Source organism: Neofelis nebulosa, chromosome 3 (assembly GCF_028018385.1).
Source record: "Neofelis nebulosa isolate mNeoNeb1 chromosome 3, mNeoNeb1.pri, whole genome shotgun sequence".
Classification (NCBI taxonomy): domain Eukaryota; kingdom Metazoa; phylum Chordata; class Mammalia; order Carnivora; family Felidae; genus Neofelis; species Neofelis nebulosa.
In genome coordinates, this window is record NC_080784.1 from 23,659,588 (window position 1) to 23,673,626 (window position 14,039).

General features: G+C 35.8%; 1 protein-coding gene across 8 annotated transcripts in view; it reads right to left on the reverse strand.

Moving 5' to 3' along the window:
- TUSC3 (tumor suppressor candidate 3) overlaps positions 1 to 14,039 on the reverse strand; it is a 305,126-nt gene that overhangs the window by 50,928 nt on the left and 240,159 nt on the right. For 7 of the 8 annotated variants that reach the window (XM_058720115.1, XM_058720111.1, XM_058720108.1 and 4 more), the window contains one exon: positions 1,875 to 1,938. In XM_058720115.1, the coding sequence (XP_058576098.1) occupies positions 1,875 to 1,938 (64 nt within the window). Of the gene's footprint in view, positions 1 to 1,874; positions 1,939 to 10,493; positions 10,566 to 14,039 lie in introns of those variants that run through there. The other variant, XM_058720116.1, reaches the window with a different exon arrangement.

The following is a 14,039-nucleotide window of genomic DNA, read 5'->3' on the forward strand; positions in this document are numbered from 1 at the left end:
TTCTCACAATAAAGTCAGAAAAGAGAAGCTGGCACTTAATGATCCAGATCACGGAACTTGAGAATGTGACTTCAAATCTAGCTATTTTGGATTCTAGTCTATGAGACAAACTACAGCAAAAAACATGTTCGTAATAGTAGCTTCTTAAAAAGCACACGGCTAAATAAATGCAAGCAAGAAACGGGCTCTAGATCTGCACAGTTCCACATATCCACACAAGCATGTGGAAAGGGGGAAAGGTAAAAACGTAGAACTGATGGGAAAATAAACACAATAGCCTTTAGGGAGGACCGGATGCTTTTTGTGTGCTCTCTCCTTTACTTCACACAGAAGTGCCATGTGGTTACTTCAGTAATCCTGATTCTATAAATGAGGATTTTGAGAGCTTCTTGAGAATCGGATGTGCCATAAGCACTTCCTACCCCTCTCCTTCACTTTAATCAATATAAGACTCAGTATATACCAATACCTGATACACTGTCCAGAACATATTATGCAAATAGATTGCTTAAATAAACTGAAGGTAGTAAATCTATATTTGCTGGTGAATTAAAAAGTGTACTGGTATAATAAGGTACCAACATACACAAACATTAATGATATTAGTCATTTCCTTCCAGATTAAAAACAAAAACTTCAAGATGGCATGACTGATGTTTACTTATGAAATCCTACGCCACAGACCATAATAACATATATAAAACTTAACCAACAGATCATTAAAAAGAAAAGTGATTTCTAATCCTAGTTTTCCTCTAATCTAAAGCAAGCCAAGTAAACTTTATGGGTATTAGTTTTCCTACTTTTAAAATGAGGTTTGGGCCTATATAAGTTCAAAGATTCCTTAGAAGCTTAAATAGCTCTGATTATATAAAATACTGAAAATTTGGTCAAGACTACTGCAGTTGAGTATGAATCTTAGTAACCAGGAAAGTAATCAAATGTATAAACAATACTACAGTCACCCTTTAAATCCTGATAATGACTCACTATTTTCAACATTATAAATTTAAGGGGCGCGTGGGTGCTTAAGTCAGTTAAGGGTCTGACTCTTGACTTTGGTTCAGGTCATGGTCTCGCGGTTCATGTGATCGAGCCCCTTATCAGGCTCTGCACTGACAGTGTGGAGCCTGCTTGGGATTCTCCCTTGCTGCCACTCCCTAGCTCAGCTCTATCTCTCTCTCTCTAAATAAATAAACTTAAAAAAAAAAACCCATAAAATTAAGCTTCAAATATTTCAGAAGACACACAAACATCAGTGTTCCCCAAGAAATAGTTGTTTACCTAAAGAGTGACTTTATTCCATTCTAAGAGTATTCAGAGTTTGTTTCTATTTGGACACTTTTACCTTATCTCTTTCCTATTCTATGTTCCTACCCTTTACCCCCAAACCATAAATTGCACTCTCTTATTTGATTCATAACATTTAGTCTGGTATGTTCCAAAAAAGACATTCAACCATCTTAAATCTCCCTCCTCTGACTTACCATAATGTTTAAGGGAACCAGTACTAAGATGTTTTCAAAGTCTGCTTTTTGTATTGTAGGATACTTTTTTTTCCCCCTTAGGATCCTGTAAGGTAAAACCACACAAAACTCCACAAGACTTTAACCAGAGATAACCAATGCAGAGCAAAAGCTATACTCTGTAATTTCAATAGTTAGTAAAAAAAGACAATTATATATCTGTTAATGACTGAGAATAAAACAAAATTATGTAATTGGAAATAATTAACCTAGGAACTGGAAAGTAACAAAGTTTAAAATTTAATGTCTTAAAAATCTTGATTAATGTCAGGGGAAAAAAAAAAGTCACTTTGATAGCATGCAACTTTGGTTTTGCCCTTTTCAATCCATCAGTATTTTAAAGGATACTTAGTACCAGAATAATGTGTGACTCTGCCACGAACTGAGCCTGGCTGCTTCCATGAATGTAGCTCTATAAAAGAAGACAAAGAAGCAAAAATTACAACCTAGAGACAAGCAGTTCTTTTGTACATTTTTTTTTTTTTTTGTATTTTGTAGTCTTATACCAGGAAGGGAAATAATGAAAAAATCGAATTAATCTTCTCTATATAATTCTTTTAAATAAAATAGTTATCACCCAACATATTCATTTGTTTACAGTTATTACTGTTATTTGTAGAAAGCAACTTAATTATCAAAAGTAAATTTAATAGAACTTGTTAAAAGGTTTACCACAAACACGTGATTACAATGTAATGGTTATTCCAGAGTTACTGTTAAGCTGTAAGATACAAACCAAAGCAATTAAGTTTATCTTTAAGCAAAAAAAAATGACTTATCAAACATTAAATCACTCTTTTCCACATTATCAGAGTTTTAAAATAAGAAAATAGCTTTATATTAGCATTCAGTCCATTAGAGCATTCAAACTGGCTTTTTTTCAAAATGAAATTATTAAAATTTTTGCCGCACTGAGAAATGTAGTTTTCTATACCTAGTAAGAATGATTATCAGTTGATATCAGTCAATTACAGAAAATATGACACAAATCTCCATCTAGGATATTTTACTGCTGAAAACACTGACTTCCATTATTTTTGCTGTTAATCTCATGAAAATTAACTGCACTTGCTTTAAATATAAATCCTTTTCTAGGTTTTCTGATTATCAAAAAATAATTGAAGAAAAAAATAACACATGTAATCTAACTTAATGTCCTCCATTTCACAACACATTTGAAGCAGAACTATCATTTCAGAGGACCACTTGGGCCCTCTCAAAATCTTTTCTTTGTATTTTTGATAAATACAGTTGAAAGCATATATGAGTATGCTCTCATAAAGAGAAACAGAAAATTATTCCTCCTTGGACTTCAGATGAGTCATGTCACCAAATTTCTCAGAAATTGAATAATCCTTCATCTGTAAAATCAGGAACTGAATTAGATGATTTGTGATCTTTTTGAAGTGTATACAGTCTTCTGTGTTTTGTCATAAATTGTGCCCTGGTATTTTCATTAAAGGCTGTTCTTTCTACTCTGATCTAAACTGTCTTTGTTCCCGTGTCTAATCTCAGTAATTCATAGGACAGCTGTCTTATCTGAAGGTATGTTTAGGTGTGTTCTTTAAGCACAGCATCAAGCAAATTGACTAAAAGAGAACCATTTCTGTTTCATTCACAAATCCTATTACATAAATGTTCTCTGCTGACTCTATTCTTTAAATGTACTTATATGGAGACAAGCATAGCTGTGAAAATCATTAACTTAGCTGCCAGCTAATTATTAAAGGGTTTTAACATCACTAGTGAGTGACAATAGTGAAATTATGAAAAAAAAAAAAAAAAACCAGGTAGCAAAACAAACACCATAAGCTATGTTTGGCATCACTTAAACTCTGATTAGAAACTGAGACCCTCAAAACTGAGAAACAGAGACTTTATTATTCTAATTGTAACTGCGAGGATAATAAATACAACCCCACCGAGTACTAATAACAATAGCTACCATCTCTCAAACACTTACTTTGTATAAGACACTTAAAACTTTTAAATACAACAGCTTATTTAACTCTAATAATCCTATAAAAGAGGTATTTTTAGTACAGCCATTTTACAGACAAGGTAACTAAGGCTTAAGAGAAGTGAGAAATGTGTCCAAGTTTTCACATCTACTAGATGTAAACTCTGGGATTTGATGTCAGGTCTCTTTGATTTCAGATCCGGCGCATGTATTCTTGTTGGACATTTGTTAGACATGTTTTGTATGTTATCACATTGTATCTTATTAGCAGCCACATAAAATGATTATTATCCTGTCATCTTCCAAAGGAGAAAACTGAGATTTACAGAAATTAATTTGCTTAAGATCGTACAACTATTAATTGGAATATGGACCTAAACCTGGGTCTAATGACCTCCAAGGTCCATGTCTTTTCTGGTATACAATAACTGATTAAAAGAAAATCAAGGGAAACATTTTATAAAAGCTTTATCTGGCAGTCACATAATTAACTCTTGACCATTACAATAAATAAAATGAACATTTATATAACCGACTGAAATATCTGAATATAACAATAAAGAATAATATGCTCAAATTTATAGAACAACCTCCAAGTAGTTTGCCTATTTAAGAATAACAAATTTAGAGAAGCAAGAACATAAGATATTTTCTGGATGAGTGGTTTCAAAATATTTGTGTTAAAGAAACACATTCTCTGGTGAATGTCATCAATACCCTTCCACATTTCAAATCCTATGGTCATAACTCAGACTTACTTGACTTTATCTGAAGAATCTGCTACATGTGATCGCTTTTGTTTTTGTTTTTTTTTGTAAAATTTTCTTGACCTCTAGGATGCCACTGTTTTTAAAAATTGAAGTATAACTGAGACATATGTTATATTAGTCACTGGTGCACAACACCAATTTGACAATTCTGCACATTACTCAAAGTTCACCAAAGTGTAGTCATCATCTGTCACCATACAACATTATTACAATATTGTTGACTCTACTGCTCATGCTGTACTTTTCATTTCCATGACTTATTTATTTTATAACTGAGAGTTTGTAACCCTTAATTCTCTTACCTATTTCATCCACCTCCCTCCCCACCTCAATCTGTTTGTTCTCTGGATTTAGGAATCTGTTTTCGTTTCTGATTCCACATAGGTGAAATCTTGAGGTATAGGTCTTCCCTGACATATTACAATTAGCGTAATACTTTATAGGTCCATCCATGTAGTTGCACATGGCAAAATCTCATGATTTTTTATGGTTGAGTACTAATCAACTATTGTGTATATGGGCATGTGTCTGTGTGTATACATACGTACACCAAGTCTACTTTGTTTTCTTTTTTCCATCAAAAGAAATACATTTTTATTCCAACTGTTTTTATTGTGATAAAAAACATACAACATAAAATTTGCCATCTTAACCTTTTTTTACCTTCATCATGATGTGTATTCTTAATCACCTTTAGCAATATCACACATCTTCCCATACATCTCCCATGTGATAACCATTGGTTTGTTCTCTGCATTTAAGAGTCTTTTGGCGGGGCGCCTGGGTGGCGCAGTCGGTTAAGCGTCCGACATCAGCCAGGTCACGATCTCGCGGTCCGTGAGTTCGAGCCCCGCGTCAGGCTCTGGGCTGATGGCTCGGAGCCTGGAGCCTGTTTCCGATTCTGTGTCTCCCTCTCTCTCTGCCCCTCCCCCGTTCATGCTCTGTCTCTCTCTGTCCCAAAAATAAATAAAAAACGTTGAAAAAAAAAATTAAAAAAAAAAAAAAAAAAAAGAGTCTTTTGGCTTGTCTCTTTTTTCCTTTGTTTGCTTGTTTTGAGTGAAATCATAGGGTACTTGTATTTTTCTGGCAGGCTTATTTGCCCAGCGTCATACTCTCTAGATCCATCCATGTTGTTGCAAATGGCAAGATTTCATTCATTTTATAGCTGAGTAATATTCCACCGTGTATCTATACCACCTCTTCTTTATAATTTCATCTTTTGATGGGCACTTGGGCTGCTTCCATAATGTGGCTATTGTAAATAATGATGCAATAAACCCAGGGGTGCAAACATCTTTTCAAATTAGTGTTTTTGTATTTTTTTAAGTTGATTTATTTTGAGAGAGAGTATGTGAGCAAGGGAAGGGCAGAGAAAGAGAGAGCGAGAGAGAGAATCCCAAACAGGCTATGTGCTCTCAGAGCAGAGCCTGACATGGGGCTCTATCTCCCAACTGTGAGATCATAACCTGAGCTGAAATCAAGAGTCAGACACTTAACTAAGTCACCCAGGTGCCCCTTAGTGTTTTTGTATTGTTTGGGTAAATACTCAGTAGAGGAATTACTGTATCATATGGTAATTCTATTTTTGTATTTTTTGAGAAACATCCATACTGTTTTTCCACAGTGGCTGCAACACTTTGCATTCCCACCAACAGTGTAAGAGGGATTCTTTTTCTCCACATTCTAGCCAACACTTGTTTCCAGTGTTGTTGATTTTAGCCATTCTGACAGGTACAGGTGATATGTCATTGTACTTTTGGTTTGCATTTCAAATAGTGATGAGTGATATTGAGCACCTTTTCATGTGTCTGGCCATCTGGATGTCTTCCTTGGAAAAATGTCCGTTCATGTCTTCTGCCCATTTTTTAACCGGATTGTCTGTTTATTGGGTGTTGAGTTGTGTAAGTTCTTTTATATACTTTGGATACACACCCTTTAATGAATATATCATATGCAAATATCTTCTCCCATTCTGTAGGCTGTGCTTTAGTTTTGTTGTTTCCTTTCCTTACAGAAGTTTTTCATTTTGATTAAGTCCCAATAGTTTATTTTTGCTTTTGTTTCCCTCGCCCCAGGAGACATATCTAGAAGAATGATGCTATGGCTGAAGTCAGAGAAATTACTGCCCCTGCTTTCCTCTAGGATTTTTACAGTATCAGATCTCACATTTAGGTCCTTAATCCACTTTTTTTTTTTTTTTTTTGGTCTACAGTACAAAAGTGGTCCACTTTCATTCTTTTGCATGTATCTGTCCAATTTTCCCAACATCATTTGTCAAAGAGACTGTCTTTTTCCCATTAGAGATTCTTGCCTCCTTTGTCATAGATTAATTGACCATGAAATTGTGGGTTTATTTCTGGGTTCTCTATTGTGTTCCAGTGATCAACATATCTATTTTTGTGCCAGTACCATACTGTTTTCAATGCTACAGGTTTATAGTATATTTTGGAATGTGGGCTTGTGATCCAGCTTTGCTCTTTATCAACTTTGCTTTCGACTATTCAGGGATTTTTGTTAGCATCATTTTTCTATTTCTGTGAAAAGTACTGTTGGTATTTTGATAAGGATTGCATTAAATGTGTACATTGCTTTCGGTAGTACAGACAGTGTAATTATATTGATTCTTCCAATCCATGGACATGGTATATTTTTCCATTTGTTTGTGTCATCTTCTTCTTTTGCCTCCTTAGTTTATTCCCAGGTATTTTATTCTTTTTTGGTGCAACTGTAAATGGGATTGCTTCCTAATTTCTCTTCCTACTAGTTTGTTACTAGTGTACAGAAAATCAGCAGAGTTCTGCATACTGATTTTGTATCTTGCAACTGTACTGATTTCACTTATCAGTTCCAGTAGTTTTGTTTTTGTTTTTTGGGTTTTTTTTTTTTTTTTTGGCAAAGTCTTTATGATATTTTATACATACTATCATGTTATTTGCAAATAGTGACAGTTTTCTTTTTCCTTACCAATTTGATTGCCTTTTATTTTTCTTGTCTGACTACTGTGGCTAGGATTCCCACTACTACGTTGAATAAAAGTGCTGACATTGTGCATCTCTCTCTTGTTCCTGTATTTAGAGGAAAAGCTTTCAGTTTTTCACCAAGTATGATGTCAGCTGTGGTTTTTCCATATATGGCACTCACTGACGTATGTTCCCTCTAAACCCACTTGGTTGAGAGTTTTTATCATGAACAGATGCTTACTTTGTCAAATGCTTTCTTCCATCGATTGAGATAATTATGTACTTCTCATTCTTCCTATTGGAAATCTGGTGTTTCACACTGATTGATTTTTGAACATTGAGCTGCACCTTGCATCCTGGGATAAATCCCACTTGATTGTGGTAAATGATCCTTTTAATGTATGGTTGAATTTAGTTGGCTACTATTTTGTTGAAAACTTTTGCATCTAGGATGCCACTTTTGACTTTTCTAGTTCACTGGCTCCACTTCCTCATGCTCCTTGGCTCTTCCATCTCATTATTTGAACTAAACTTCTGAGGAGAATCTCAGAGAGTTCCATAGATTGTGGTCTGTTCTCTATACTCAACCTTCCCTGGTGTTCGTATTCAACCCATTGCCTTAATACTTACCATTTCTATACTGATGATGTCCACATTTATATCTCTGGCTCAGTACGTCAGACTTTTACATTGCTCTTGTACATAGCCATCTTCACTTGGTAGTCTGATAGTTTTCACTAATACATTCCACTTGGAAGCCTAAAACTTAAAATGGTCCAAACAAAAATTAATGTGCTTCCCTATCTATCCCAGAATCAGCAACATGATTTTCCCAGTTGTTTCGGCCAAAACTTGGAATCATCTTAGTTCATTCTTTTCTCCTCCCTCTCTTCCTCTATCTTTAATCATCCAGAAAATACCATTGACTTTACTTTCAAAATCCATTCCAAATTCAACCACTTGTAACTACTTCCAGGAAGCATTGGCAAAAGTGCCCAAAGATTAAGTCCAGGACTTATTGTCTGGTCTAAGCAGTCATCATCTCTCATCTAGATTATTGCAACAGTTTCTTTCTTCTCCCTGCCTCTACCCTATAATCTATTTGCCAGCCAGATTAATCCTGCTAAAACTAACAAGAATCTATATCATTATCCTATTCAGAACCGTTCAATTCTTTCTTAAATGTGTGAGAAAAATATATCATGTAATCTATTTTCCACTTCTAATCACAATTCCAAAGAATCTACATACTTCTACCTAATTAAAAAATAAAGCTAGATTTAGAAACTCTACTGTTGGTCCTTAGAGACTTACTTCACTATATCAGACCTATAATACTTGCAGGCTTACTTCTTGTATACATGAGCCAGGACAGAGTAAAGGCTTAGGGATAGTCCTGAATCTGCTACTTGCTAGCTATGTTATCCTGAAAAAATTACTGAACTTCACATCTTTAACAGGAATAGGAAGACATTTCCCAAAATATAGGCCTAAAAATTAAATAAGATAATGTCAAGGTAAGTAACCTGCATAGCATCTGGCTTTCTTTACAGTACATAATCAAATATAATCAAGGACAGATCATTTTAAGGTCTTTATTCCAATGTAATTGAATCTTTTAAACATTAGACAAACATGCCTCAATACCATTCAGAAATCATTTTATTTTTATAGGAAAATTCAGTATGTTGAACTGATAATTTAAAAAGATGATATTCAGGAACCTGTACTAACATATGACTTTTATCCATCTCTTTAGTCATTAAAATCACTTCAAACCCAGATACTACAAAAGACTTCAGGATTCAATAAAGGAGAATTCATTTGATAAATGTTTACTGAGCAATTATTACATACCAGATATCAACGCAGGCAATGAAGACCCAGCATAATAAAACAGAAAACCAAAAGCCCAAAAAACTGTATTTTTATGACTTACACATTTAATTGTGAGAACACAATTTGTCTACCAAAGTAAAACAGAGATTATTAGCACACACTAAAAGCCATAAAAGCAAACACACAAATAAAAGCACAAATCAACACTCCAAAGGTCTTATGCATTGACCTTAGAAATAGTTATCTTTCGGGGCGCCTGGGTGGCGCAGTCAGTTAAGCGTCCGACTTCAGCCAGGTCACAATCTCGCGGTCCGTGAGTTCGAGCCCTGGGTCAGGCTCTGGGCTGATGGCTCCGAGCCTGGAGCCTGTTTCCGATTCTGTGTCTCCCTCTCTCTCTGCCCCTCCCCCGTTCATGCTCTGTCTCTCTCTCTGTCCCAAAAATAAAAAAAAAAATAAAATAAATTAAAAAAATGAAAAAAAAAAAAAAAAAAGAAATAGTTATCTTTCATGGGGTGCCTGGGTGACTCAGTTGGTTGAGCCTCAGACCCTTGACTTAGCTCAAGTAGTGATCTCATGGGTGTGGGAATGAGCAACACCCCCTTCCCCACACTGGGCAAGGAGCCTGTTTGGGATTCTCTTTCCCTCACCCACTCCTTCTCCTCCTTCCTCCCTCCAAGAAAATAGTTATGTTTCATTTATGGTGCCACCCAAAGTAATGACTTAATCCAATTAAAAATGAGCTAAGGTGCACGATTTTTAAACTGGTCTTAAAATATCGTATTTAATGCACACACTTTCAAGATCCTCTCAAAGAAGAAACATCAAGTAATGTTTCTTTGCAGCTTTAGCATGGTATTAATTTACATCACTTCCTTTTCTGATTTTTTACTAATTCTGATAAGGGAAATACTAGTAACTAATGGTAATTTCATCCTGAATATATATTAAACATATTTATAAGCACAATGCATTCACAGAATGCTACTCAAGAAGAAAATCAGCAGGTCTCAGATACTGGATACATATCTACAGAGATCTACTCTAGTCTGTAGAGTTTTTCTACAGAGATCAAATGTTTTAGCAAACCATGAATATAAATATTCTTCACTTGTCCAGTCCATTGAACACTTTATATAAACCAAAATTAAAGACTGGTTCACAAAAATTACTGTATCAGAAAGTTCATTACCTTGATATCACTTACTTAAAGGCCACTTTATTCAGAAGAAAAATTAGATGATTTGGATTTTGCATAGCATAATATAAATAAATAATATATATGAATAGGACTCATCTTAATTTCAAGCAACATACTTGAAAATAAAAATTAAGGGGCACCTGAGTGGCTCAGTAGGTGAAGCGACTGACTTTGGCTCAGGTCATGATCTCATGATTGGTGAGTTCGAGCCCTGCATCGGGCTCTGTGCTGACAGCTCCGAGCCTGGAGCCTGCTTCAGATTCTGTGTCTCCCCCTCTCTCTACCCCTCCCCTGCTCACGCTCTGTGTCTCTCTGTCTATAATAAAAACGTTAAGAAAATTTAAAAAAAAGACAGTATGTTTTAATACAATGGTTCTAATACCTCTTATCTAACCGCTTCAGAAAAGAAAATGGAAATTAGGCTAAATATAGTATAGGTCAGTAGATTAAAGGAATCTCATTTCACTTAACTTTTTCCAAAATTCTTGGGAAAATGCTATCAGTCATTCTGCTCTTTCAGTATCTCAAAACTGTGTTGGTTTCGAATAATCATTACAGGGTCCTGTTATACACTGAAATATTTTGACAGTAACTGGCTAGTATGGACCAACAGTTTGTTGCCGGAGAAGGAAGCTAGTGTGATGAAAGTACACTGAACTTAGAGTCAAGGGTCTAGGTTTCTAGTGCTGATGAACTGAATAGATATTAACAAGCTACTTGTTAATCTTGGTCAATTCAATCATTTGGGTTTTAGTTTCCTAATCTATAAAACAACAACAATGAAATACACATTTCAATCAAAATGCCTGAGTGGAATCCCTATCCTGGATCTGCCACAGGTGTGACCTTGAACAAAATTACTCTAAGCCTCAAACTGTTCAACTGGGAACTATTTGAGTTGAAAAAACAAAATGTGAGAGGTGAATTAGGTAATACACGTGAAATAGTATCAGGCCTAAAACCCAGTAAGCACTCAATAAATATCTATCATTATTATTACCATTAATTATTTCAAAATTTCAAAATTCCACTCTCAGTTATGACCCACAAATCAACACAGTGACCACTGAGTTATGCCTATCGGTAGTCAATTAGCAGATTATGTCTGGGTTCAGTTCTGTCGGTGACTAGTCACTTTTTTTAAACTTCCAAGCTGATATTAAAATTATTTGCCTTGGAGCAAAAGCAAGCTCTAAACAACCAACCTGTTTGATGAACCTGAACAAAGACTGTTTCAGTTAAATGGGCTTTGGAGCAAAACCACATATTAAGATAAGCAGAAAACAAAAAGTTCTTCACTAACATATCTAAGCCAGGAAATAACTCTTTCAAATACAATAGTACATAGGAATCAAATTAGTTGTTATTTCTCCCTTATTCATGGATTATATATCTGCTTTGGCCTGTAAGTTCCTTGTTGGGGAAAAAACTGAAAGTGTACTTAAACCAATCCTAGAGAGACAGAAGTGGTTTTAAACTCTGATCATTTTTAAACTGTAATTTATTTTAAAAGAATCATTAAGACACCAAGAAAATGGCAAATGCATTAAGTGAAGATTTGATACTGTTGAGTGTTACCCAAATGGCAAGGTGTCTCAGTTCAAGGTCAAATCCCAAAAGTGCCTTTGGTCCTTTCACTTTAAAATACATGATTGCAGGGGCACCTGGATGGCTCAGGCAGTTAAGGGTCTGACTTCAGCCGAGGTCATGATCTTGCCACTTGAGCTTGAGCCCCACATCGAGCTCTGTGCTGACAGCTCAGAGCCTGGAGCCTGCTTTGGATTCTGTGTCTCCCCCGGTCTCTCTCTCTCTCTTTCTCTCTCAAAAATAAACATTAAAAATAATTAAAATACGTGATTGCATCATGAACCCAGAACTTGTCAACTTCTAGAAGAAACAGTGCAGGGATTATCTTTTAGCATCTTATGTGAATTTTTTCTGCCCAGTATTTTCAAGCAGTTTGACTCAAATGGCGTGTAAATTTCCTTTCCGTCCACTTTTTTCCCCACTTCTTGCACATATTGTGAAAAATTACCTTTGTGAATCCTTATAGCCTTTTTTAGTCCCTTATGTAGTACTTCCTAGTACCAGGACAACAGACACTTAAAATTTAAGAAAATCTTTTAAGTAATAGACTCTCAGTTGCCTAGTATATGATTCTTACTCTTTGCAAAAGAAGAATTTCGTTAGCAAAAGAAAAAAAAAAAAAAAAAGGAAGCCCAATTTATTATCAACATAACAAAATAGGATGAAAACATTGCATTTTCGGGGCGCCTGGGTGGCGCAGTCGGTTAAGCGTCCGACTTCAGCCAGGTCACGATCTCGCGGTCCGTGAGTTCGAGCCCCGCGTCAGGCTCTGGGCTGATGGCTCGGAGCCTGGAGCCTGTTTCCGGTTCTGTGTCTCCCTCTCTGCCCCTCCCCCGTTCATGCTATGTCTCTCTCTGTCCCAAAAATAAATAAAAAACGTTGAAAAAAAAAATTTAAAAAAAAAAAAAAAAACAAAAACAAAACATTGCATTTTCTTTGACAGCACTTCCAAGAAGTCAAAAGAACTGCCTCACTAATTTAAAATTTTTGTCTATGAAATTAATCTTGGCTATTTAAGAGTTTGCAGTAGAAGAAACAATGCTTTCCTGATGAAATCCTATGTAGAATGAGGGGCCCATTTTTTTGTGTATGATAGAATCAACCATTTTTTTAGTATGTAGTTCTAAGAAAATGAGATGGTATTTCCAAATGTGTATGTTAGTTGGACTGCAGTAATGATATCCTCATCCCGAGTCTCCTTTGTGTGCTAAGGTACACAGAATATGATAATGGAATGATCTTTGGTATTTCTTTGTCAGTTTCTTTACGGGAATATTAATTCCCCGGAAAGGAATCTTTTGAACCATTAATTTTAACACTAAATAAGATACTGTACACCTTAACAAAAATACTTGAAGGCATCCTATGATCTTCCCTGCATGATATACTATAATCCTGCTTGAGATGGAAGCAATTAATTGAGTCTCTAGTAAAAACAAAGCATGAGATAAGGAAGGCAGGTAGGAAGGCAGACAGAGCTCTCTTTAGCTAACGGCAAAAGGAAGTATCCTGGGTCGCCACTGTTACCGTACAAAACAAACTGAAATCCCAAGGTACTTATCACTCTGACATTGGAATACAAGACTGCCCGATTTTTTGATAGTTACACATTTCTAAACTTTTCCTTAGGGATTGTCTTTTTCGTCATCGGCCTACATCAACTTTTCTTTTTTTTTTTTTTTTTTTTTTTTTAAAACGTTTTTTTTAATTTATTTTTGGGACAGAGAGAGACAAAGCATGAACCAGGGAGGGGCAGAGAGAAAGGGAGACACAGAATCGGAAACAGGCTCCAGGCTCCGAGCCATCAGCCCAGAGCCTGACGCGGGGCTCGAACTCACGGACCGCGAGATCGTGACCTGGCTGAAGTCGGACGCTTAACCGACTGCGCCACCCAGGCGCCCCCTACATCAACTTTTCTAAGGTAACACTAGTTTTTGCTAGGCTGCTCCACCAAATGACAGATGTGATACAGATCAGAGAATAGCTAAGCTGAGTCCTTCTGGATTTGCCTGAAAGAAGAGATATAAATAGGTATTATCTACATCTAGGTGGTAAATAATGCCACCGTGTTTGACTTCTCCAGAGGCTACACTTACCTCATGCTTGAAATTCCGAAGTACTTCATTAAATATTTGGCCTAAACTAAAAAATAATTACAATAGACATAAAACAGTTCATGTAAACAGTGAAGAATCTGTT